The 22,368-nt window shown below is 51.3% G+C and overlaps 1 protein-coding gene across 2 annotated transcripts in view; it reads right to left on the minus strand.

Annotated features, from left to right (window-relative positions):
• Positions 1-13,854: 13,854 nt before the first annotated feature.
• The window catches only part of CATSPER3 (cation channel sperm associated 3), a 30,761-nt gene continuing 22,247 nt past the window's right edge, over positions 13,855-22,368 (minus strand). Inside the window, exons 3-8 of one of the 2 annotated variants that reach the window (XM_043465471.1) lie at positions 19,677-19,916; positions 17,710-17,892; positions 16,873-17,013; positions 16,406-16,525; positions 15,187-15,344; positions 13,855-14,348 (exon numbers count right to left, since the gene is read on the minus strand). In XM_043465471.1, coding sequence (XP_043321406.1) covers positions 14,243-14,348; positions 15,187-15,344; positions 16,406-16,525; positions 16,873-17,013; positions 17,710-17,892; positions 19,677-19,916 — 948 coding nt within the window. In that variant the 3' untranslated portion in view covers positions 13,855-14,242. The remainder of the gene's footprint in view (positions 14,349-15,186; positions 15,345-16,405; positions 16,526-16,872; positions 17,014-17,709; positions 17,893-19,676; positions 19,917-22,368) is intronic. The other variant, XM_043465470.1, reaches the window with a different exon arrangement.

The raw sequence follows: 22,368 nt of genomic DNA on the forward strand, positions 1-22,368 counted from the left end.
ACTGTCCTATCAGGGACCATGGCAGAGGTGAGCGCAGGACCCAGCCTTGGGCCCCACCCAGCTATTCTGACCTAGGGAACTCTGACTGCAGGGAGTAGCCAGCTCTCCCCAGCTACACCAGCTGCAGGGTCATCTCTGGAGGGACTGCTGAGGAATATGCAGGGCTCTGAGAGCCAAGTCCTCTGAGAAATGGCAAAAAGTGCTAGTCTTGCTCTGTCTGAAGAGGACTGGGGAGGTTCATTCAACATTTACTGCACTTCTGCCCCTGGTGCTGGGGATGGAGAACTAGGAAACAGACACAGTCCCTGCTCTCATGGACAAGTAAACAAACACGTATAATTACAAACTGGGCTGAGTGCTTTTGAAGAAAAAGAACAGGGTGTTGTGAGTAAGAAGAAGAAGAAAAAAAAAAGATGGTCCTGCCTCAAACAGGATAGCCAGGCAAGGCTTTTCAGTGGAGGTGACCCCATCTCTGTCTTTAGTGGCAAGTGTTATCATTTACTGAGCCCTTCGGGGTCTAGAGCCCCCTGCTCTTCTCATAGATGAGCACCCTTACCTACACAGCAGCCCTGCAAGAAGGGTCCTCATTGTCCCCTCTCCCCGAGGAGGCCCCAGAGGCTTAAAGAATTCATACAGTAGGAGTGATGGAGTGGATTCAAACCCTGTCACTCCCCACTCTGCACAAGGCTACCACATGCCCATTACCATGGACAACTTCAGGGGCAGGGGGTGCTGTCTGATCTTAAAGAGATCATAATTTCTGCTGGCAACATAGGATTTGTTCAGTCGTTAAGTGTCCAGCTCTTTGTGACCCCATGGATTGCAGCATGCCAGGTTCCCCTATCCTTCACTGTATCCCAGAATTTGTTCCAAATAATGTCCATTGAGTCAATGATGCTATATCTAACCATCTCATCGTTTGCCACCCCCTTCTCCTTTTGCCTTCAATCTTTCCCAGCATCAGGATCTTTTCCAATGAGTCAGCTTCTCGCATCAGGTGGCCAGAGTAACATAGGACTGGCCCTCAGAAAACACAAGGCAGACTTGTTCTTACCTGATCCTAACAAAGTGAACCCTAAAGGGCTGCTACAAGCTTAGGCCATAAATTAGGGATTGGGGGACAAGAGGCTGGTGCCCAGCACTGACTTGAAGGCACAGTGGGCACCAAAGGAGAGTGGGGTGAGCCACTGTGTGTAACCCCCATAGTGCCTGGTCATTGAGGGAAAGGAACTGAGTCACCTTCCCTAGCTTTACGGCCACAGTCAGACTGCAGGCCTCCATCTGGGCCACCTGAGTCATCTGGAGGGGGAGGGGGATCACAGCTGGAAAGGCTGCCTGGCAGGGGGCACTGCCTGAGGAGTCCAAGTCCTGGAGGTGGCTCTGGGTGGCCCTTCACTCCACATGCCTCAGCCTGCTGCCGCTCCCTGGTAAGATAGTAACAGGGCCTCAGTCACCAAGAGGGTGAGTCTGGGAAATGAGAATGAGGGTGGTTTTCTGCCCAAGGACCTCCCCTTCTCCTGGGGTGCTTACTTGGCTCTGGCATCCATGGGAACTTTTGCTGTGGTCTTTGAAAGCAGGAGTTTGAGTTCCAGCTCTACCTCTGAGTTGCCTTGGGCAACAGAGTTAAGGTCTCTGAGGCTGTTTCCTCTTTAGTGAAAGGGAATAACAACAATCACTCCACACAGTTGTCTGAAGGAGTAAATGACATCATGCACATAAAGTGTTATCTGTGGTGCTGGCATATAATAAGTGCTCAATAATTTGTTGCTTTTGATGGAATTGTGATTGTAGATGCTATTGTTATTATTAAAGTGAGCTGTCCTGCCTCTTCTCCTGAGGGCCCTGTCCCCCACTTTCCACATTAATGGGGCTTTGGTAAGTTCGTCAACAGGTTATTTCTGAAAATGTCATTTAGGACCCACCTTGGTTTTCCCTCAGGCTTCACTGAATGCCATGAACGTGAGTCATGATTGACAGTCCTACTGATTCCCCACCTGCCCCACCTTCCCCACTCCATCCCACCCCCCGGAGCCCAGCCTGTTGTCCTGTGGTCCAATCTTCCCACCACATTCCATGGGCAGACCCTGGGAGACCCAAAGGAACCAGGCCCAATTCCTGCTGTCCACTGGGCATGTGGAGGAGAACATGGGCTGGGCCAGTCAGCGCTCTGAGAGACGAACCTCAGGAACAGAGGGGCACATGCCCAGAGTTCTCCCCGAAGGGCTCCCTGCAACAGGGGATGAAGACACTCAAACACTTCTTTTTGTGTTACTTCATTTTACCGACAGCCAACTTCATTTTACTGACAGCCAGTCAGGCCCTGACTGAGTGCTGCATCCCCATGCAAGCACTGTATAAGAATTAGGTAGTATACAAGCATTTGCTTCTCACAGCAGGGATGGGCTTGCTGGTCTTACACTGGGATAAACCGAAGCTCAGAGAGAACCAAAAGCTCATCCAAGATGGCCCAGCTCACGGAGAAAAGGGCCAGGACTTCACCCCAGCCCTCTGCCTGAGGCCCAGGTGCCATCCACGGCCCTGTACACCCTCCTGAAGGGCCAGGACCTGCACTCCAGCCCTCTGCCCGGGGCCCAGGTGCCATCCACGGCACTGTACACCCTCCTGACTGGAAGCACATTTGTACTGTGCTGGGGAGTGAGGGGTGGGGTGCGGAGGAGAGAAACAATTATAGTTCAGGTCCAGAGGCTGGACTCAGCTGTCCTCTGGGAGAGAGGAAAAGACCCCAGGTCTTGCCTTCACCGAGCTCACTCAGCTCTGTGGGACAAAAGCGGAGGAGCAGGTAACAGCCGGGACTGAGGAAGCCCTGGGGTGGGCAGGCAGGACACAGAGAAGTTTCCTGGCAAAGGCAGGGCCCTGGAATATCAACCATTAAATCCAAACTCCCATTCGGTGTTATGAGTTTCTCATTTCCTATATGGATGCCGCCAGTCCGCCTCCCTCTGGGAGCCTTCCCAGGCTTCCTCCCACAGCCCGTGCTGACCTGCCTCCTTGCCCCTCTCCCCACAGAAGCCCCAGTCTTCACACTCCAGTGCTCTTTCTCCACCGGGCCCTGGCCCTTGCCTCCCAATCGACAGTGTAGCCCAGAGCTGGTGTCCACTGACAGAGAGGCTGCAGGGCCCCCAGGAGGCACAGCCCCAGAGCCCAGCCATGGGCTGGGCAGCCTGTGGGCCTGTGAATCAGGACACTGGAGGGGAGCAGGTCTAAGGGCAGGAGGCTGCCTGTGAAACAGGGTGAAGGCTGAGGGCAGATGAAAGCTGCACTGGGTGACTGATCACATGGCCCCACGCCTTCCTCTGCACCGTCCCCTGCTGTGGGCTGTACATGTTTTATTTATCTCGTGAGCCTCATTTTTAGATGAGGAAGCCGAGGCTCGGGGTATCCAAAGGCACTCCAGCTTGAGAGCCTTGGATCCCAGCCTGTCCTACTGCAGACAGAGTCCACAGCTTCACCCCTGTGAGCACAGCCTCCTGGAGGCAGGGGGCTAGCCACTGGGCAGGGTCACTGCAGCCCCTGAGACCCAGGATGCATCGGCAAACAGGTGTGGATAGTGACGTGTGGAGAAGTGTCTGCGCACCGCTGGTGCCGAAGAAGGATTTGCTAAATAAAAGAGGAGGAGGGCTGTCTTCCTTTATGTCTTACTCCACATGACGTGTCCTGGCCTCCTGCCTCTCCCCAGTCCTTTCTCTCATCTCTTGCTTCTTTCCTTCCTCCTCTCACCCATTCAACTCCCCACCATTCAGCACAAGCACTGCTTTTAAAAGTGTATCTGAACAACAACAGTTCAAACATGGGCAAAGCACTTGAACAGACATTTCTCCAAAGAAGACATACGAATGGCCAATAAGCACACAAAAAGATGCCCAACATCACTAGTCATTAGGGAGATGTAAATCAAAACCACAAGGAGATACCACTACACATCCATTATGATGGCTCTTACCAAAAAGGCAGAAAATAACAAGTGTCAGTGAGGATGTGAAAAAATTGGAACCTTTGTGCATTGCTGGTAAAAATGTAAAACAGCGCTGCTGTGGAAAACAGCACAACGATCTCTTTTAAAAAAAAAAAAACAACATAGAATTACTATATGACCCAGATATTTCACTTCTGGGTATATACCAAAGAGAAACAAAGGCAGGGACTCAAACAGATATTTATACACCCACGTTCATAGCAGCATTATTAACAATAGCCTAAAAGTAGGAGCAACCCACGTCCATCAACAGATAAATAAACAAAATGTGGGATACTACTCAGCTTTGAAACAGCAGGAAGCTCTTGACAGACGCTACAACATGAATGAACCTTGAAGACACTGTGCTAAGTGAAATAAGCCAGTCACAAAACGACAGACATTGTATGATTCCACTTCTATGAGGTAGACAGACAGGAGGATGGTGGTTGCCAGGGGCAGGGAGGAGAAGGGAAGGGGGAGTTCCTGTTTAATGTGTATAGAACTTCATTTGGGGATGATGAAAAATTCTGAAGAGAGATGATGGTGATGGTTACAATAAGTACGATATGAATGTACTTAATGTCACTGAATTCTGTACTTTAAAAAAGGTTAAAATGGCAAATTTCATGCTATGTGCATTTTAAACTTTTTTTTTTTTTAAGTGTGTCTGTGTTTATGCCTCTGCCTACCCAGGGAGGCATTCAGAGGCTGGTACCCAGGACTCCTGGAGGCTGAACCCACTACCAGAGCCAGTCTGCTGCTTGCTGGAAGAACTTTCCCTGCAACCCTCTTCAGCGGGTACCCTTTGAAGCCCCAGTTACAGCTGAGCCCCATGTGGCCCCCACCCTATCCTCCATCCCTCTGTGCAGCAGGACACTGGGACCTCATTAAAGTCCCTACTAAGTGTCTGCTATACAACCAAGAGAAAGTAAGTGGGGCCGATGACTTTGCTGTAAGTTTAGCATAAAATTAAATAATAGGTTTGCCACTGCCTTTTCTTTTTAAACTGAGCTTCTCTGCCAAAACACTAAACAAGGCAATCTACAGAACATTACATATGTATGGTACCATTTTTATTTTTATACATGCACAGAGAAATTTCTGGATGCGCACAGTGCTAACAGCAGCTACCTTTGGGTGGTGGGAAACAGGATTTCTTTTTTTTTTTTCATTTTTCCTTTCCAAGTTTTTTTGCACTGAGCATGTTTATTACTTTAGTCATGATAGGATGAATCAAATATTATTTTTAAAATGCAAGAAACTGCGATCTGCAGGACAGCAAGTGGCCTTCTGCCTACAGGTCCCTGTCCTTACCCTAGAGGGGTCAGTCACCACCTCCCCGGGATGAAGTGTCAACGTCCGGGATTCAGTCTCACACACGGAGGGGGAACAGGCCAGTAATGACAGGTGGTGTCAAGTAAATCTTTACAGATTTTGACAGAAATGAAAATTTTTGTTTTCAAATACTTTCTTCTTTAAACAGATGTCAAATTAGTAGATGCCAAGAGGAGTGTTCAGAGAGAAGAATTTGTAATGAGCTTGTATTGCGAAGCAGAGAGAACTCAGTTTAAAAAGGCTCTCGTAAGTGGGGCACCCACCCCTGTCCCCTTTATCCCCTCACCCTCTCAGTCCTCCAACTCAGCAGCCTATTTACACTCTCACCTTGCCTGCACACATACACGTGCACACACGCACACACACACACCGTGTGTGCCTGCCAGCCAGCGTGATCATGGAATCTTTATTAAAGAGGTCCAAATTACCAAGGTTTTACTGCACTACTAAAAATAGTCATGCTTACTTAGCCTGTTTAATAAGCACACCATTTCTAATTTTTCTGCCTGAGTAAACTGAAACATCATTCCAGAAATACATTTTTACTGAAACAAGAAGGCTTGTTTTTCCCTCCTTCGTTCACACTCTCTTCTCTCTCTTTGCCCTCCTGCCTCTTCTCTCCGTCTCCTGTGTCCCCCTCAGCCCCCCACCCTCTCTTTGTGAAATTTCAAAACACAAAGGGGAAAGGAACAGTCATTTGGACTTGGCTTTTACACAAAATGGACCAATTTTTTTTAAGTGTTGGTAATTTGTCCCGAAAATGGATATAGGGAGTTGGGCTGGAAAGGCTTTGAAGAATGGTCTTTTATGAGTGGAAAATGAGGCCTGAGTGTGCGGGAATGTGAGCTCTGCCTCCCTGCGTGCCTGGGACGGTGCGGCACGTGTGATGACCGCGGCTGAGAGCGCCATTACCACCATTATCACATTATATGATTAGCATTCAGCAGAATCAGAAAAAGCGTATTAACCCATTTAATTGAACCAAGGGCTTAACGTCCCAGTGACTTCACGGAAAGTGCTTGGCAAACCCTCCAAGACGTTGCAGCCACAAAGCAGTCGGCCACTTTGCCGCTTGCCAGGCTGTGGCGGGGCCTGTGAGGGTTTCCCTAAACTGTTCCCTCCTGTGGCCTCTCTGGGAACTTTCCAGGACACACTGGAATGGATGTTGATCCCCACCCTTACTCCAGCCTTTTCATGCACACACCTCTGTCTTCCTTTGGGCAAACCTGATCTAATAAAGGATATATTTAGACAAAACACACACACACACAGGACAGTGTAGCAAAGGACCCCTCCTCCATCTCCCAAACTAGCACTCCTGTTGAGTCAGAGAGGCTGGTCCCTGAGTACGGGCACACCGCTCATGGCTCCTCCTAAGCCTGCTGTCCACACCTCCAAAGCTGCTGCTGCTTCCCTGGTCTCCCGTGGAGGCCACCCCAGGGGAGTCCCCAGGCTCACAGAGACTGGCCCAACCCATCAAGGCAAAAATGCCCCCTGAGCCCAAGGTTGGGGGAGGTGCCTGGGGGAGGCCCGGGACCCTCTGGATTCTAGCCCCTGCCTGGGCTCCTTGTCCCTTTCTGGAGCCCAGCTTTCCTCTTCTGTCAGTGGGCACTGGATCTGCCTCCTGCCTCCTGGAGTCTGCTGGCAGGGTTTGAAGGAACCATGGATGTGACCAGTATGTAAGGCTTTCGGTTGGGCTATTGCTTAAATTGTCCTTTATCATTTCACCAACTTCCTACCACTGGAGAATCTCAGTGGGAAAGCTCTTTCTCGGTCAGCACGCCTAGCCTCCTCCCCACCAGATTCTTACTCGGTGCTCCTGCCAGCTGGCCCCACAGGGAAATATCTCACTTGATTTCACTGGGGACAATGGCCAGGTTGTCCCCCGGCCTCAGCAGGTATGCTGCACTGCCCCCACATTCTCCGCCAGGACAGGAGCTACCACTTGAGTGAGACAGCATCACCCTCTCACCCTGAAGTCCATTTCCATGGGCACAGCAAGGCCCCATCCCAGGCCCAGCCCAGCCACCCTCCAGGGGGGTGACAGCCAGAGACGAGTAGGGTGAGAGTGTGGACTTTAGAGTTAGACAGAACCTGGGCTTGTCCATACCCAAGTGCAGGACTACCACTTACTGCCACATAACCTCTGTGAGCCTCAGTTTCCTCATCTGCTCAACGGGAATAAATGTGAAAAGCTATGTGTAGTGTTTGGCACTGTGCCTGTGACATGCCAGGCTCAAAATACCTCCTGGATCTCTGCTGCCTGCTTTCTCCCTCCACATTGGGACTCTGAAGCTGACTGATGTCAGCTGCTCTATCACTGGCATCCAGGTAACCTCCAGCATAACTTCTCAGTTCCCAGCCCTCCTCACCTGGTCTAGGGGAATTAAGGTCTGATTTAAGGACAGGGATGAAAGTTCAAGGGTGAGAGGATGCAAAAGGAGCTATCAAGGCTAACCAGAGTAATCTGGGAAGGCTTCCTGTTTAAGGGGACCTGATGATGAGTCATGATGGACAGGGCGATGGGAATGGGTGTGCAGGAGTGAAGGTGGGCTGGGCAAAGGGGAGCCCTGGGAGATACGGGGAGAGGAAGTGGAGACAGAATAGAGGAAGTTTAAGTGCTAGGTACAGGGCAGCAGGCCGTTCACAGAGAGGAAGCAGGGGTCAGAAGAGGCCAGGTCACTGCCCTGCTTCCAGATAGCCAAGCCCAGGTCCTTAGGATCCTGCTTAGTGTATGTCCCCAGTATCCCCCTGCCCTTGCTCACACTGCAGGCTGCAGCCACACCAGCTTCTTTCCTTTGTGTCTGCAGTTCTTTCTGCCTGGAATGCCCTTCCATCTACCACAGGCATAGGTGTGCATGCACACACATGTACACGCACATACATGCACACTGTTTAACATTTTTTCCTTTTTTATTTTTATTTTTTGGCTACACCATGCGTCATGTAGGATATTATTTCCCTGACCAGGGATTGAACCTGGGCCCTTGGCAGTGAGAACATGGAGCCCTAACTGCTGGACCACCAGAGAATTCCCAGAACTTTTTCCAAGATGAAAACTATATTGTTTTTTCTGATTACAAAAGACATATTGATTCTTAAAATTCAAAAGGTTCAGAAAAGAATGAGGACATAGTCAAGACCACCGTCCCAGCACTAATATGATTATCCTTCCAGACATCACTCAGCATACACACATGTGCATGTACATATGTTACTCACTCTCACTCACTGTTATATAAAAGACATATCACATGTAGCTTTAGAAGCCACTTTTTTCAATCATATAATATCAAGAACACCTATTCTTATCAACAAATCACTGCTTTAAGGGCGACATGTATGGACTCATACTAATTCAACCAGTCTCCTCACCAATGGGCATTGATTTCTTTTGCTGTGTTTCCATCACAACAGGCCACAGGAAACATCCCTACATCTCGGTGCATTTGTCATTTGGCTCTTCAGGATAATTTCATAAGCAGAACTGTTGAGCCATAGGAACACAAGAGTAAAATCTCATGCACATTGCCTTCTGAGAAAGCCACACCTCTTTGCACTGCCAAAAGTGGACAGGGTGCCATCTCCATGCCCTGGCCAAGACTAGGTTTTGTCTATCATATTTGCCACTTGGAATATCTCACTGCCAATGTGTGTGTGTTGTTTTATTTCTCCCTTTCCAAATGGTCCACGTATGCACAGTTCTGCACCTGGGTTTTTCCACCTGACACTTCTTTCACACCTTTTCCACTTGCTCATTTGTGAATCAGGTAAAAAGTCACTGACGCAGGTCAAGAACCTCCCAAAGCACCCCCTGGATGCCCACAGCTTCTCCCCTTGCTGATGAGGTGTCAGAAGGCACCGGAGCAGGCAGAGGCCCAGAAAGGACTGACCACAGCGTCACCACCTAGGAGGCAGTCTCCTGGGCCCGGGGGCCGGTCTGCACAGCCCTGCCTGACAAGGCCGGCTCATTCTGCCAGCTGAGCTCACGCCTGCTCGGAGCGTCCTGTCAGCCCAGCCAAGCCTCCCTAGGCCTGCTTGACTGGAACCCAGGGAAGGGTGATTTCTAAGCCAAACCCCTCTTCTGCCCAGGCTGTAATTTCCTGATTAAGCACCACAGTCACCACCCATCTGCATACACTGATTGCTTCCTGCCACCCTCTCCATCCCTGGAGCTCCTAGGGCTGCTAAGTCAGGACCCACCGGGCCGGCAGACTTCAGAGCCTCCACGAGGCAATAAGAAGGGGCCAGGAAACTGGCTAAATGAGGCTGGTCTGAGGGACCACCCCTCCTCCTCCCAGAGGCAGGCCTTGCTCAGGAGGGAATCATGGTTTGATTTTTAGAGTTCAAAAAATCACTTTGATAAGAAAGAACAAGGCTGCTCTGAGACTGCAGACGGGGCCATGTATGGTCTGAGTTCAGATACTGACTCTGCCCTCCAATGATGATCTCACCAAGTAACAGTCTTTCTGAGTGTTGTCTGCCCACTTATAAGATGAAGATAACATTTCCCTAGAGGACTGTTGCACAGTATCACAAGAGTGGTTAGAGCAGGAATGCTTGGTTCTTCCCTCTTGGTTATACAGCCTGGGGTACATTGCCTCTGTGAACCTCAGTTTTGCTACCTGTTTAATGGGAATAATGAAAGTACCTAAGCGTTGTTATGAGATTCAAATCATGTATGTCAAAGTATCTGAAACAGAACTACTGATAAAACAGAAGGTGGTATTTTCCACAGCCAACAAAGAGAACAGGTCATACCTCTGGAGCCTCTGCTGGATCTCTGCTTGGACTCCCCCTTCGCTGGTCCAGCAGAATGTTTTGAAGAGTCTTTTCACCTCACGCCCAATCCTAGACCTCAAGGCCCCAGTGGGGAAGGAGGAAGTCAAGGGGTAGTTGTGCTCTTAGGATACTGAACTGGGGCAGTGGGGGGCCTCTGCTGTGAGAGGTCATTGTCCCATTACCAGATTACAAAAGTTGGGGGTCAACCTAAGAATTTTACAGCAGACTTTTCATCCCCCGTTTAGCCTCTTCACGCCTCCTTTTGAGACCTCAGTTTTATTTTGCAGTAAGCCAGTCACACTTAGTGTCATTACCCTCAGGAGTACTTCATATAGAGGCCTCAAATTGCAGCTGGGGGGGCTCAGTGGTGGTTTTTAAAGCCCTCTCAACATATCCCAATTTTAACCTAGGAGGTCCCTATGACACATGGCCATCTTATAACGTAAATCCCACGTGGTCAGATCTCTTCATGGGGCTCCATTTTCAAAAGACAAAGTTCAGCAACCAAAAATCATCCCTCAATAATTCCCATCATTAATGGCCTCTCTGCAGGAGTGTCAGTGGGGATCCAGTTCTCACCCAACAAGGATGCCTACTGTCCCCACCTGTCCCCTTTCCATTCTCGCCCTCCAGCTGGGTCAGAGTCTCGGTTCAGAGCCTCTGACTCATGGCCTCAGCTTTTACTTCCTTCTTCCTCCCTGTCCTCCCTGTCCCAGCTCCTATCCTGTAGGTCTAGTCCCATTACCCTGCTTCTCTGCCATGGAGGAGAAGCCAGGAGCCAACCAAGAAAGCCCCAACACTCCCCTTTCCTTCCAGCTCTCCAGCCCTGCCTCCCCCATGCCCCTAGGGCTGCAATGCACCAAACCTCAGGTGAAATCGGAGCAAGAACTCAAGGAGGTGCTGCACGTGGCCGACCACGCACAGAGGACGTTCTTGGTGCAGAGTGTGGGGCAGAGTGAGGTGCGCACGTGTTGGTAAATCTTACCCCGTTAACTGAGTGCCTTTCTCCCTCATTTCCCAACCTCTGTGACTAGAATCAACAATGATTACCTCTCCTTCCTGAGTAGCCTAGTTAGGAATTCTCCTGACCTGGTGAAGGGCAGTTCGTTTTATGTGTCCTGTCTCACCCACCATTTGGGGAAAATTTCAAGGTGTGCAGTTTCCAGCATATCAGTATTGGGTTTTTAGGGACTGTTGGAATAAAGAGGAGCACTTATAGTCTCAGTCACTGCCTGGATTTCCATATTATAGAGACTGCTTCCTGCTGGTGGAATCAACAAGCAGTTAAAAAACAAAAAAAATCTAGCCACCTTCCAAACACCTCTAGCCTTGGATTCCATATTCCTTCCTACAAGAGCCGGGGGAAGGCCTGGGAGTGACCAGAAGAGTTAAGCCCAGGTCCTGGGTATCCCACTGCAGCCCCAAACTACCCAGCTGGCAGGATGGAGATAGGCGAGCCATCTGGGGACAGCTCTGCCGGATCCCCGGGCTGAGGGTAGGAGGAGGGTCCTGCTTTCCACAGCCAGGCCTGGGCAAGCAGAGCGACTTGTGCCCGAAGCAAATCAACTGAAAGCCTTGGCCAAGCCTGTTTGAGTTGGTGAGGGCCCAAGTGGGAATTCCAAACTGCCAGTGTTTGCTCTGCAGGCAAATAGAGCCAAACAGAAATGCTGCTTGGGGACTTTACGCCAAATATCCACTGGCTTGTGCTGCCAGCAGTGCTGAGCCAGCCCTCTGCACATCACCCTCTCCCAGTTCCTGCTCTGTGAAAGCCTTCTGGTTGTGCCCTGCCAGGCAGAGTGCCCTTCTACACCGCAGCCCTGCGGCCCATGCCTAGGCTTCCCTCCTGGGCCCCAGGCCCTGAAGTCCAACGGGCCATCTGGCCACCCTGCATCAGCTCCACCTGGATGCCCATTCTCCCTGACTCCCAGGTTCCTGACCTCAGCTTCCTGCTCTCAACTCCATACTTTCGACCTGGTACTGTGTCATTGGCCCTGTCCCTCTCGGCCCCACTGCAGCTGGCCACATAGCAGAGGTAGAGCTGACAACCAGGAAGCACAAACCATAGTTGACAGTGTCTTTTCTTTCTTTTTTTTTTTTTTTTTTTTTAACACTCTCAGGTGCATTTTATTTGATCCTTAGAGTGAGATGTGAGTTCAATCCCTGGGTCAGGAAGATCCCCTGGAGGACGAAATTGCAACCCATTCCTGTATTCTTGCCCAGAAAATCCCATAGACAGAGGAGCCTTGTGGGCTACAGTCCATGGGGTCACAAAGAGTCAGACATGACTGAGCAAATAATACTACAGCTGAACAGTTTTATCAGCCCATTTCTCAAAAGAAATAGCTAAGGTTTCAAAAGACCAGACACCTTGCCCAAGGCCACCTGATTAAGGAATCCATGCCTCCTGACTAAAACAGTAGTACTCACAAACTTGCCTCCCTGAGGAATTTTTAAAACCTTTTGTTCACCCACAGAGGCCTAGGGCAGTTCCCACACATTTCCTAGTGAAAGGAGGGGAGGTGTTTTCACATTCCCCCAAGCAACACCGGCACATCCAGAGTGGACAGTTGGCAACATCTGACTTGTCCCAGCGCTAAATCAGAGCCACTGCCTGAGGCCGGCACGCTGGGCTGTCTGGGCTGTACCCCCTAGAGCCCCCCTAGAAGCCCCCAACCTGGAGTCACCCCCTTCACTGCTAGGCACTGGATGCATCCCTCGCTTACTTCAGGGCCCCCTCCAGGGCACAGAGTTCTCTCCAGTCCAGGAAGGCGTGAGGCCACGCTTCCTACCCTCGGAGGGCTCCCCTACGGCATGGCGATGGGTCTCATGCTCTAGAGCAATCCTTCTCGGCACAGTTTCACACGATTCTCAATTTGGTCCTGAGTGTGAATATTTGCAAATGGAAACGATCTGAGTATCTCAGAGGACACATGCTCTCTACTGTCAAACAATTACTGTCACTTCCTCAGAGACATATCTTTTCATCCCTTCTGACTGGATGACTGCTTGCCCTAGGCAACCATGGGAACAAGATGGCAAGGAGGAGACTGTGGCTTTCTCATCACGGAACCCCCAGCACAGCTCAGGAAACAATAGTAAAGGCTTCCACAGGCCCTTGTCTTCCTCTGGCTTCAGGGGTGCCATCATCCAGGGCTGGAGCTCACAGACCCCCTATGGGACCTTGTCCAACCATTCTCAATTCTATGTGTTTTTCTACTTACCAGCCTCTCCAGGGTGGGCCTGGGCCTTTCTGCACCCAGCAATAGAAGCTGGTCTCCCACCCCAGCCCGACCCAGAACTCACCACTTCTCTAAGAAGAGGGCCCTGCCAAGGTGACAGGCCTCAAGAACACTCCCCAGAAACAAGAGCAGAGTGGGCACTGGTGGGCCTCTGGTCTGGCCAGATGGGAGAAAGGGGTGCCAGCCACCCCCACCACCACCACCTGGGCCTTCAGATGGGTCTAACACTGCTGGGCCAGGGCCTTGCCGATTGCGGGAGGCATCTGGCAAGGGATGACACGGAAAAGGCTGCCTTTGGAGTAAAGAATTCTGAGTAAGGGAAGGGAGCAGCCCCAATGCCTGATGCTGCCACTCTGGCTGCAGCCCTGGGCGCCACTATCACCGTGAGCCTTGGGAAAAGCAGAGAAGGATTTGAGAGAGAGACCTCCATGGCACTGCGTGCACAGAGAGATCTGTAAGCCTGCGGCACGGGGGTGCCCACACAGGTGAGCCAGCAGGGCTTCCTGGGCCAGTGGGGCCACACCAGCTCACAGGAGCCAGGCCCTCTCATGGGGCCATGGGCGGCCCTTCTCGGTCCGGGGTCCAGGTGGCTTTCCCAGGAGCCCAGTGGGACCTGGCTGCAGGGGTCGAGGGAAGGGAAAGAGGCCCCCAGCTGTGGCCTCTGGCCAGGGTGAGCCTTGAGCTCCTCTCTCCTCACTCCCCATTTCCAAGCTCTTGCTGCGTCTTGTGAGGAGGAATCAGACTTCATGGGCACCGACTCAGGTCAACGCCCAAAGGTGGACAGATGTCATGATCACAGCAGCAGCTGCAGAGAGGTCAACTCAGAAAATATGAGTTTAATGGGGGGGCGGGGGGTGGGGGCGGGGGTCACAGCCCGGGAGGCCCGTGGTGGCTGGGTGCCCACATCCAGCTACTTCTCATCGACCTTCTCCGAGGACTGGGACTGCTTCTTCTGGGGCAAGTCTTCAAGCATGAGGCTCAGCACGTGCACGATCTCATAGTACAGCTCCTGAAGCCTGGGAGAGGAGGAGGAGGGCCTCAGCTCACAGTGAGCTCCGCCCCACCCGGCCCTGCCCCCCGCATGCTCGCATCTGCATGTCCGCCGTACCTGGCAGGTATGGGTCAGGAAAGAGCACAGACCTGAGAACCAGACTGGGCTGGGTGGGAAGGCCAGGTCGGCCAGGCTCCCTGCGCTCCGGGAGGAAGTTATCTCACTGCCCATGTTAGGCTGGAGACAGTGGACTCCTGGGCTCTGAGTGAGGTGAGTGCCTGAGGGCTGGCTGGACACTGCCAGATCCACTCTTGGGCCTGGGCCAAAACCGGCATTCCTAGACCCCCTCCAGTCTACAAAGCCCTCCAGGGGGTGTTTGCTGAGACCTGAGGCTAATTGTGCCCCGCTTCTTCCTGCAGTAATGGCCAGTGTGACCCCAGCTAACTCACACTGAGCACAGCCCCGGGCTTCACACACACTGCTTTCCTAGTGTCAGTCCCTCCTGTGACAGGCGGGAAACGGACAAAGACTTGGCCAGAGTCACACAGGAAGCAGTAACAGAACCAGGTCAGGAGCTTCAGCTTCTGACTTGCAGCCAGAGGTCTTTCCTCTGCCCCTCTGAGAAAGGCTTGGTGAGGTACTCTTGGAGAATCAAAGGAAGCAATGTTTAAAAACAGGTCCGTTTTTTAAACTGAGGAGGGCCAGTGGGCAGTGCTCCCCTCCCCCCCACCAGCCACAGGCCTGTCCACACAGCAGCCCAGCCCCTGCACACCCTCCAAGAAGGACCTGGCTCTGCCTTCCCTGCACATCAGCCAGCACCCCACCAGGGCCCATGGGCCAGGGTCAGTGGGGCTGGGACTGACTTGTAGATGGTAGCATCCTGGTTGTCCAGGGTGGACAAGTAGATGTCAATGAAGGGCAGGCTAGTGCCAAAATCATCCAAGACCATGGGGTCCGTGTGCCGCAAGGTCTTCTTAAACTTCTCCACCAGTTCAGTGAAACTCTTGTGGTCAAGATCTTTCTAGAGAGAGGAGCGTAAACAGAGCAAGATGACAAGAGTCTGGCTACACAAAGACCCGGGGACCCTCCATGAGGAGCGCGGGCAGATGAGTCCTGAGTACAGCACGGGTCACCCCAACCCCTTCTGGGCCTGGAGCCCCCCGACTGGGGTCACCTGCCGAGCCACTGTACCTGACGTGAGGACAACTCACCCGGCGTGAGGACAGGTGACATGGGAGGAAAGGGGACAGCCTGAGCACGGCTCGGCGTTTCACCCTGCTGTGGACAAGTCTCAGGCCACAGAACAGGGGGACCTCTCCACCTCGGAGAGGAGGCTGAGGAGCGCGGCACCGGCCTCACGGGGGAGAAAGGGGTAGTGGTTCAGGACCTCGCTGGGCCCTCCAGGCAGCTCAGAGGACTTCGACCCTCACAGCTGTATCATGCTTGATGGAAAACCTCCAGCCCATTGAGCTCATTCTTGTTCCAGTTTAGAAAAACTGAGGTTAGTAGCACCTGTCAGGGCCTCCGGGACCTCCCCCGCTCAGCGAACAGGAATGGGGCCTGCCTGGCACCCCGTGAATCCTCGGGAACAAGACTGCTCCAGGCCAAGGGCCCAGCAATGGAGTTGTGCCCATGAAGGAGGGAAATGTTGGCACTTCCCTGGTGGCTCAGATGGTAAAGAATCTGCCTGCAATGCAGGAGTCCTGGGTTCAATCCCTGGGTCAGGAAGATTCCCTGGAGAAGGAAATGGCAACCCACTCCAGTATGCTTGCCTGGGAAATCCCATGGACAGAGGAGCCTGGTGGGTTATAGTCCATGGTCCAGCAATGGAGTGTTGCCCATGAAGGAGGGAAATAGTATAATCACAACACTCAACACTTGAAGAGGTCCAGAGAAAATACAAAAAGGTAGAGTACATAGTCTGACTCTGAAAACTAGGGAGGAGTGGGCAGCTGACTTTCCAAATGCGCAGATGCCTAAGGCCAAGCGCCCTCCACCCCGGCCCCTAGGCCCGTCTTCCTGACCATTCCTTCAGCCCTGACTGTCCCTCTGCTTGTCTGCCTGCCCACGGAGACAGCCTACCTGGGTCTGCAGCAGCTTGCCGACCTCTTCCTGCTGCCGCTTCAAAATCACCTGCTTCTCTTCCATGAGGTTCATGTGTCTCTCCAGCATCAGCTCCCGCTCAAACTTTTTGATGGAGTCCTAGAGGGCAGGAGGATGGAGGTAAGATGCAGGGCTCTCCCTGTGCCCTATCCCCACCTCGCCTCTTCCCCAGTCTCCCACTGCCACTCAGGCCTCTCAGCAGGAGGACCCCCTCACAGGGCCAGCCTCCAACTCAAGCTGCCAACTGCAGCTGCAATGACCTCCCAAGTACCTCTCCTGCTGGCCACCATCAAGAGGGAGGGCTCGGGGAGAAGGGTTGCGTTGGCACAGAGATGGTCCCCCTGGCCCCCTCCCGTCCACTTCTGGAGGGAGATGGCTCAGAGATGATCCACCTGCCACACTTAACCAACAACCCCCCCACCCAATCCTTAAGAGCACCACCTCACCTCAGTGTGGATGATCATCACACCCACAAACATGCTGAGGAACACAAAGGAGGCAAGCAAGATAAAGATGATGGTGAACGAGCGGCTCAGAATCAAATTCCGGGCATCCAGCTGCTCCTGCAGGTCTGTCCAGCCATCGACCTGCTCAGACAGGGCGAGTGACAAGGCTCAGGGGGGCAGGCCTCCCGCTCACCTGCCCTAGGGGAGCCCTGGCCCTACGGAGGAGCAGGCTGGCCCTTCCTCCACGTCACTCCCCCTAACCCACCGACTCCAGTGCAGACAGGCTGGCCTGGAGAGGCAGGGCACCGCTGGTGTGGTGCTGGCCAATGTGCCCTAAGGGCTCTTCTCCAAAAGGCCTTCCGTCCTTCCCCAAGACACTGCCTCTCGGCCAGGCCCTCCTTTGGGAAGACCTCAATCTTACCAGAACCCAATAGAATCTAGACTTTGAGACTCAGGTTTTGCAGACTTATTCTGCATGGATTTGTGACAGCCTATTCCCCAAAAGGCTTTGTGTTGTGGGTTTCCCTTCTAAATTACACTTCAATTAGGATGAATTATCTCTTGAGAACTTTTGAAAAGTTTTACCACCCCAGGGGGCAAATAGGAATGCTGTAGGGAATCACAAGATTAGAGTCAATGATGGACTCTTGGCCAGGGTGCTGGCCTGTGCCTAGTCCTAGGAGGCCAGTCCTCAGCTTCCCCCTGCCACCCCAGCTAAGTGTCTGAGTGTGGGAAAGACCCCAAGTGATGCCCAGCATGTCCACACACTTGCACCAGCTGCCAGTCCCCTTTCAAGGCCCTTGCCCCCGACCCCGCCACTATTCCCAAACATGGTACCGTGGCCAAGCTGAATAGGGTGAAGAAGGCCAAAGCCAGGTTCCCCCAGTTATTCATGTCACCTCCCTCTGGAAGCCCAAACAGGCAGAAGCCCAGGATGGCGAAGATGTACATCAGGACGAAGAAGAGGATGAGCACGGAGGCCACGGTGTAGGCTGTCTGCCCCATGGCAGTGATGAGTGTCTGCAAGGCAGAGGCACAAGGGCTACATCAGGCTGCTGACTGGGCTGGGCTCAGAGGACAGCGGTTCAGCCTGTCCCAACCATAGCTGCCCCAGTATCTGGTGCCTTGCCTAGCACATGGTAGATGCTCCATAAATGGTTGAAAGAATGAATGGGAACAGTGTCCAGATTGGGGCTGGAGTAATCTAACAGTGGTTCACCAGTGCACGGCCTCCAGGCTCAGTCACCCATGGGGGGATAGCCCGTGCTGTGCCGGGGCTGGAGTAGTCTCCCCATCAGCAGCCCTGAGCACTCTACTTGAACCCAGCCTGCCTCTGTGTTCATCCCAGGGTGTCCTGCTCCTGCTCCTCAGCTGAGGGCCAGCCCTGAATGCTCTTCCAGGTCCAGGAGGAGCAGGAGAGCCACCTTGGAAACAGGAATGAATAGGGCTCAGAGGAATGGGGCTTCCCAGGTTTTCTGGGCCCCATCTCACAAGCAGGTCTTCATCTTGTGATCTCAGTCTTCATCCATGACATGGGTGTTGGTCTTATCTCCCACACCTCATCGTTCATTCTCCCTGCCCTGGAGTCTTGCATATACATGTTCAGCTACCTAGATCTGTCCCTGGTATCTTGTCAAGGTAGGGAGATGTTCCTATCTCAAGATGCAGGATCAGAGGCTCAGAGAAGCAAAATGCCTCATCCACAGTCACACCGTGATACACCAGCAGGGCTGGAACCCACTCTCCAGCCTCTTGCATTGTGCCACCATTGTCAACTACAAAAATTCTTTTTTCTAAGCCGAGAAACTATTAACATAGAAAAGGAGGTACTGGTAGAGCTGGAAGCCAGGACAGTGAAATTCTGATAGTTTGGGGTAAAGTGTGAAGCAGAGAGACAGCCAAGGAGCACTGGGGCTGCCCTGCATGTAGACCAGTCTGGCAGCTGCCTGCAGGAATAAATGCCCACCCTGCACCTCCCTCCTCTCCTTGGAGAAAGAAAACCATTGTTTGGGGGTTAATTCCAAAAGAACTGAGATGGTAAAAAAAAAAAAAAAAATAAGTTGCCTCCACTCCTGCAAGAGAAAGAGAACTTCTTTTCCAAGATTGCTAAGACTAAAGAGGTAAGAACTCGTCAAGAATGCCGCAGTGGGACACAGTGTGCAGGTGAAGTCTGCGTGGTCAAATCGGTCCAGATGAGCCCCTTCCTAGAGAAGCGTGGGCACTGAGTAGGGCCAGGGCGAACCCAGAGTCCAGGATGAACGCCTGAGGGCATGCTTGGGGCACCTCTGAAGTGGCTCTGACACCACTGAGCCAAGCCAACACCGGCCACCGTGTGACCCCTCAGCCGGAGCAGGGCTTCCAGGGCTTCCTGAACAAGTCATGAGACCGACCCTCAAGAGAAGCTGCAGACTTTTAGTTTTCTGGGGGAAGACGTGAGTGGCCAGGGCCATCAAAGAGCTGGAGACTCCTGGGCACATACTCCAAAGGGTCTGGACCATAAGTGACCATCAGTCACTCTGCAGCACGGGAGAGAGGGAAAGATGAGATGGGCTCGAGTCAGAACAACTTTCAAACCTCAGCTCCAGTATCCAAGTGCTGAGTGACCGTGGGTCTCAGTTTCTTCATCTGTAAAACGAAGCTAACACCTTTCCTAGAATCGTTTGAGGATGAAATGAGATAAAACAGGTAAAGATCAACCTCCCACACAAGAGGACTCAATCACCGCAGGAGAGAAGCAGAAGTACCACCTCATCGGGGGCCCTGTCACCTGCTCTCGCAGAGCCACCGCGTTCCAGGCCACTCACCCGGATGCCACGGCTATAGGTGATAAGCTTGAGGATGCGCAGGGATTGTACACCATCGGCAATGTTGAGGTAGGGGTAGTGCTTGCCCTTGATCTTGCGGAGACTGTAGGGGATGAAGATGATGATGATAATGACCACATCGAGCAGATTGTAGCCATCCTTCCAGTAGTTGATGGGGTCCACATAGAGCTTCATGCAGAACTCAGAGCTATAGATGGACACAAAGATGAGCTCTGAGACCTGCAGGGGTGGCAAGGGTGGCAGGGTCAGACCAAGCTGCACACCTCCCCCCGCCTGGGCCACCTGATGAGGGGTGTGTGTTGGCAGGGGGAGGATGCTCCTAAGTCAGCCACAGGACAGAGAAACCCAGGCAGAGTCCCGGGCACACAGTGGACACAGCGTGCCTGATTCCCTTCTCCTTCTGGGTCTTCCCTACCCTGTGGCCCCGACCCAGAGAGCTTGGGAATGATTGACTGTCAGAATGACTATCAAGGCCCAGTGGGAAGTATACATCAGGCAACACGGAAGGAAGTTTCCCAGAGAAGATTCCAAGAGCCTTCTGACCAACTTTAATACCCAGATGAACAGAGATGAACTACTCACACATTTACTTATATTTACTCTATTATCACACTTACTTAAAATCAGTTAACTAATCTGCTTCTGAAGAATATTCTGCTTATTTTCCACTGTTACACCTTATGAAACAACCTTATTCAAATTCTTCTTATGCATGAACAATTCCAGGGGATTTGATTTTACCAAAAGGCACTTTTTGAGACATCTAAGTTTTTTCTTATCATCAATGAATTCATTTATTGAGGAAGCAGTGATTAAGCATCTATCACATGCTAAGCACTGTTTCAGATATAAGGAAACCCAACAATGAATGAGACAGAAAATGTCCAGCCCCTAGGAAGCTGACAGTCTAATAGGAGAGACAGAAATGAAGGTTTAGACAAATACACATATAACATCACACAGGAAGGAAAGTGAAACAGCCACAAGGGAGAAAGGGACTGGTCAGGTGGGGAGGGATGGTCATGACAGCTACTTAGAAAAGGTGTAGAGTGGAGGCCTTGCTAAAGCCAGGAATGCAGCCATAATAAAATCCAGGAGAATACTTCCCAGGGGTGTCTACAAGCATCCTAAAGTAAGAAAGGCACAGCAATGCCACAGTGGCTAGAACAGAAAGGGGCGAGCAAAGCAGGAGATGAAGATGGAGAGGCCAGCTGTGTAGTGAGGGCCTGGTAGGCCTGGGGAAGGCTGTGAACTTTAACCTCAGCCTTGAAGCGTGAGCAAGGAAGTGATGTGAACTGATTTACATTTTTAAGAGACATCCATGGAAATGAGAGTGTGGGGAAACTGGTGGGAATAGCAACTGGGCAGCAAGTTAGGAAGGAGGTGATAGATAGTAGAATTAATTTTAGCATCACTCAGGCAAGAGACTGGGTTAGATTGCATTGGACTGGGGGACAGTGTGGGACTGAAGAGAAGAGGATGGATTCCAGATGTATTCTGCAAGCAGCGATGACAGGACTTTCTGATGGACTCAGGGATGTACAGAAGGCAAGGAAGATTCCTCACACAGAGCAACTGGGTAAATACTGATGCCTTTAACTGAGATGAGTTTGGGGTGGGTTGAAGGGGAGGGTGCTAGAAAGAGTTTCTAGAGGGGAATAGAAGAGGTTTTAAGATACACCACCTTTTAAATATGTCAGATGCTATCACTGGAAATTATAGCTCAGGCCACAACTATCCATTTGGATTACATTAGGGCCGCTGGTGGTGTTATTTGTCCCGTACACTTATATTTGTGGTCTCCACATGGCAACCATTTATATACACTTTTATGTTTGTTAACTACAATGAAACATTTAGATACACAAAAAGATGTAAAAGAATAATATAATGAACAACCATATACTACCATTTAGCTTAAGAAATAAAACCTTACCATTACAGGCAGAACCTCACATTGATCAAATCCCCTTCCCTTTCCACAAAAGTAAGCCTGTTTCAAACCTGGAGTATGCCTTGCTCATATATTTTACACTTTTGCCACATATGTATCCCTAAAAGTGCATGGTATGGTTCTGCATCTTTCATACACTACATAAATTGCATATACACTAAAGTATCCTTTGGGAACTTTTTTTATTTAAAATTATAAGATTCATCCATGTTGATATATGTAAACCTAGTTTAAAGTTTCCCCACTATTTAGAAATTCCACTTATGAAAATATTATAATTTTTTATCCAATTACCCATTGGGTGATATTCAGCTTCTTTGTAATTTTTCACTACTGCCAAGAGTATAAAAGCACAAAAAGTTTGGACAAAAATACAGGGCCATTTAAAAAGCAGACTTGAGGTCCTGTGCCCCTGGGCCCTCCTCTCAGCCAGTTCATAGGCAAGATGGTTGGGAGTACAGTGTCCTCGAACCTGTGAATAGATCCTCCATGCCCCTAGGGACTCCTGTCCACACCACAGCCTGTTCTGAGTACCCCTTGGGCTCCCAGCTGCTGGAGCACCCAAAAGGGAATTCTCCTGTTTGCTAAAATTGTACTGTGCCTGGTGATTCTGATCTGCCTCAATCAGTGATTGAATGATATTCACTACTATCTTATTTATCATCTATGTGTATTACCTGTACATCAAGATATAGATTAAAAACTGGCCTTGGAGTG

This window comes from Cervus canadensis, chromosome 4 (genome assembly GCF_019320065.1).
Source record: "Cervus canadensis isolate Bull #8, Minnesota chromosome 4, ASM1932006v1, whole genome shotgun sequence".
In the NCBI taxonomy this organism is placed as follows: domain Eukaryota; kingdom Metazoa; phylum Chordata; class Mammalia; order Artiodactyla; family Cervidae; genus Cervus; species Cervus canadensis.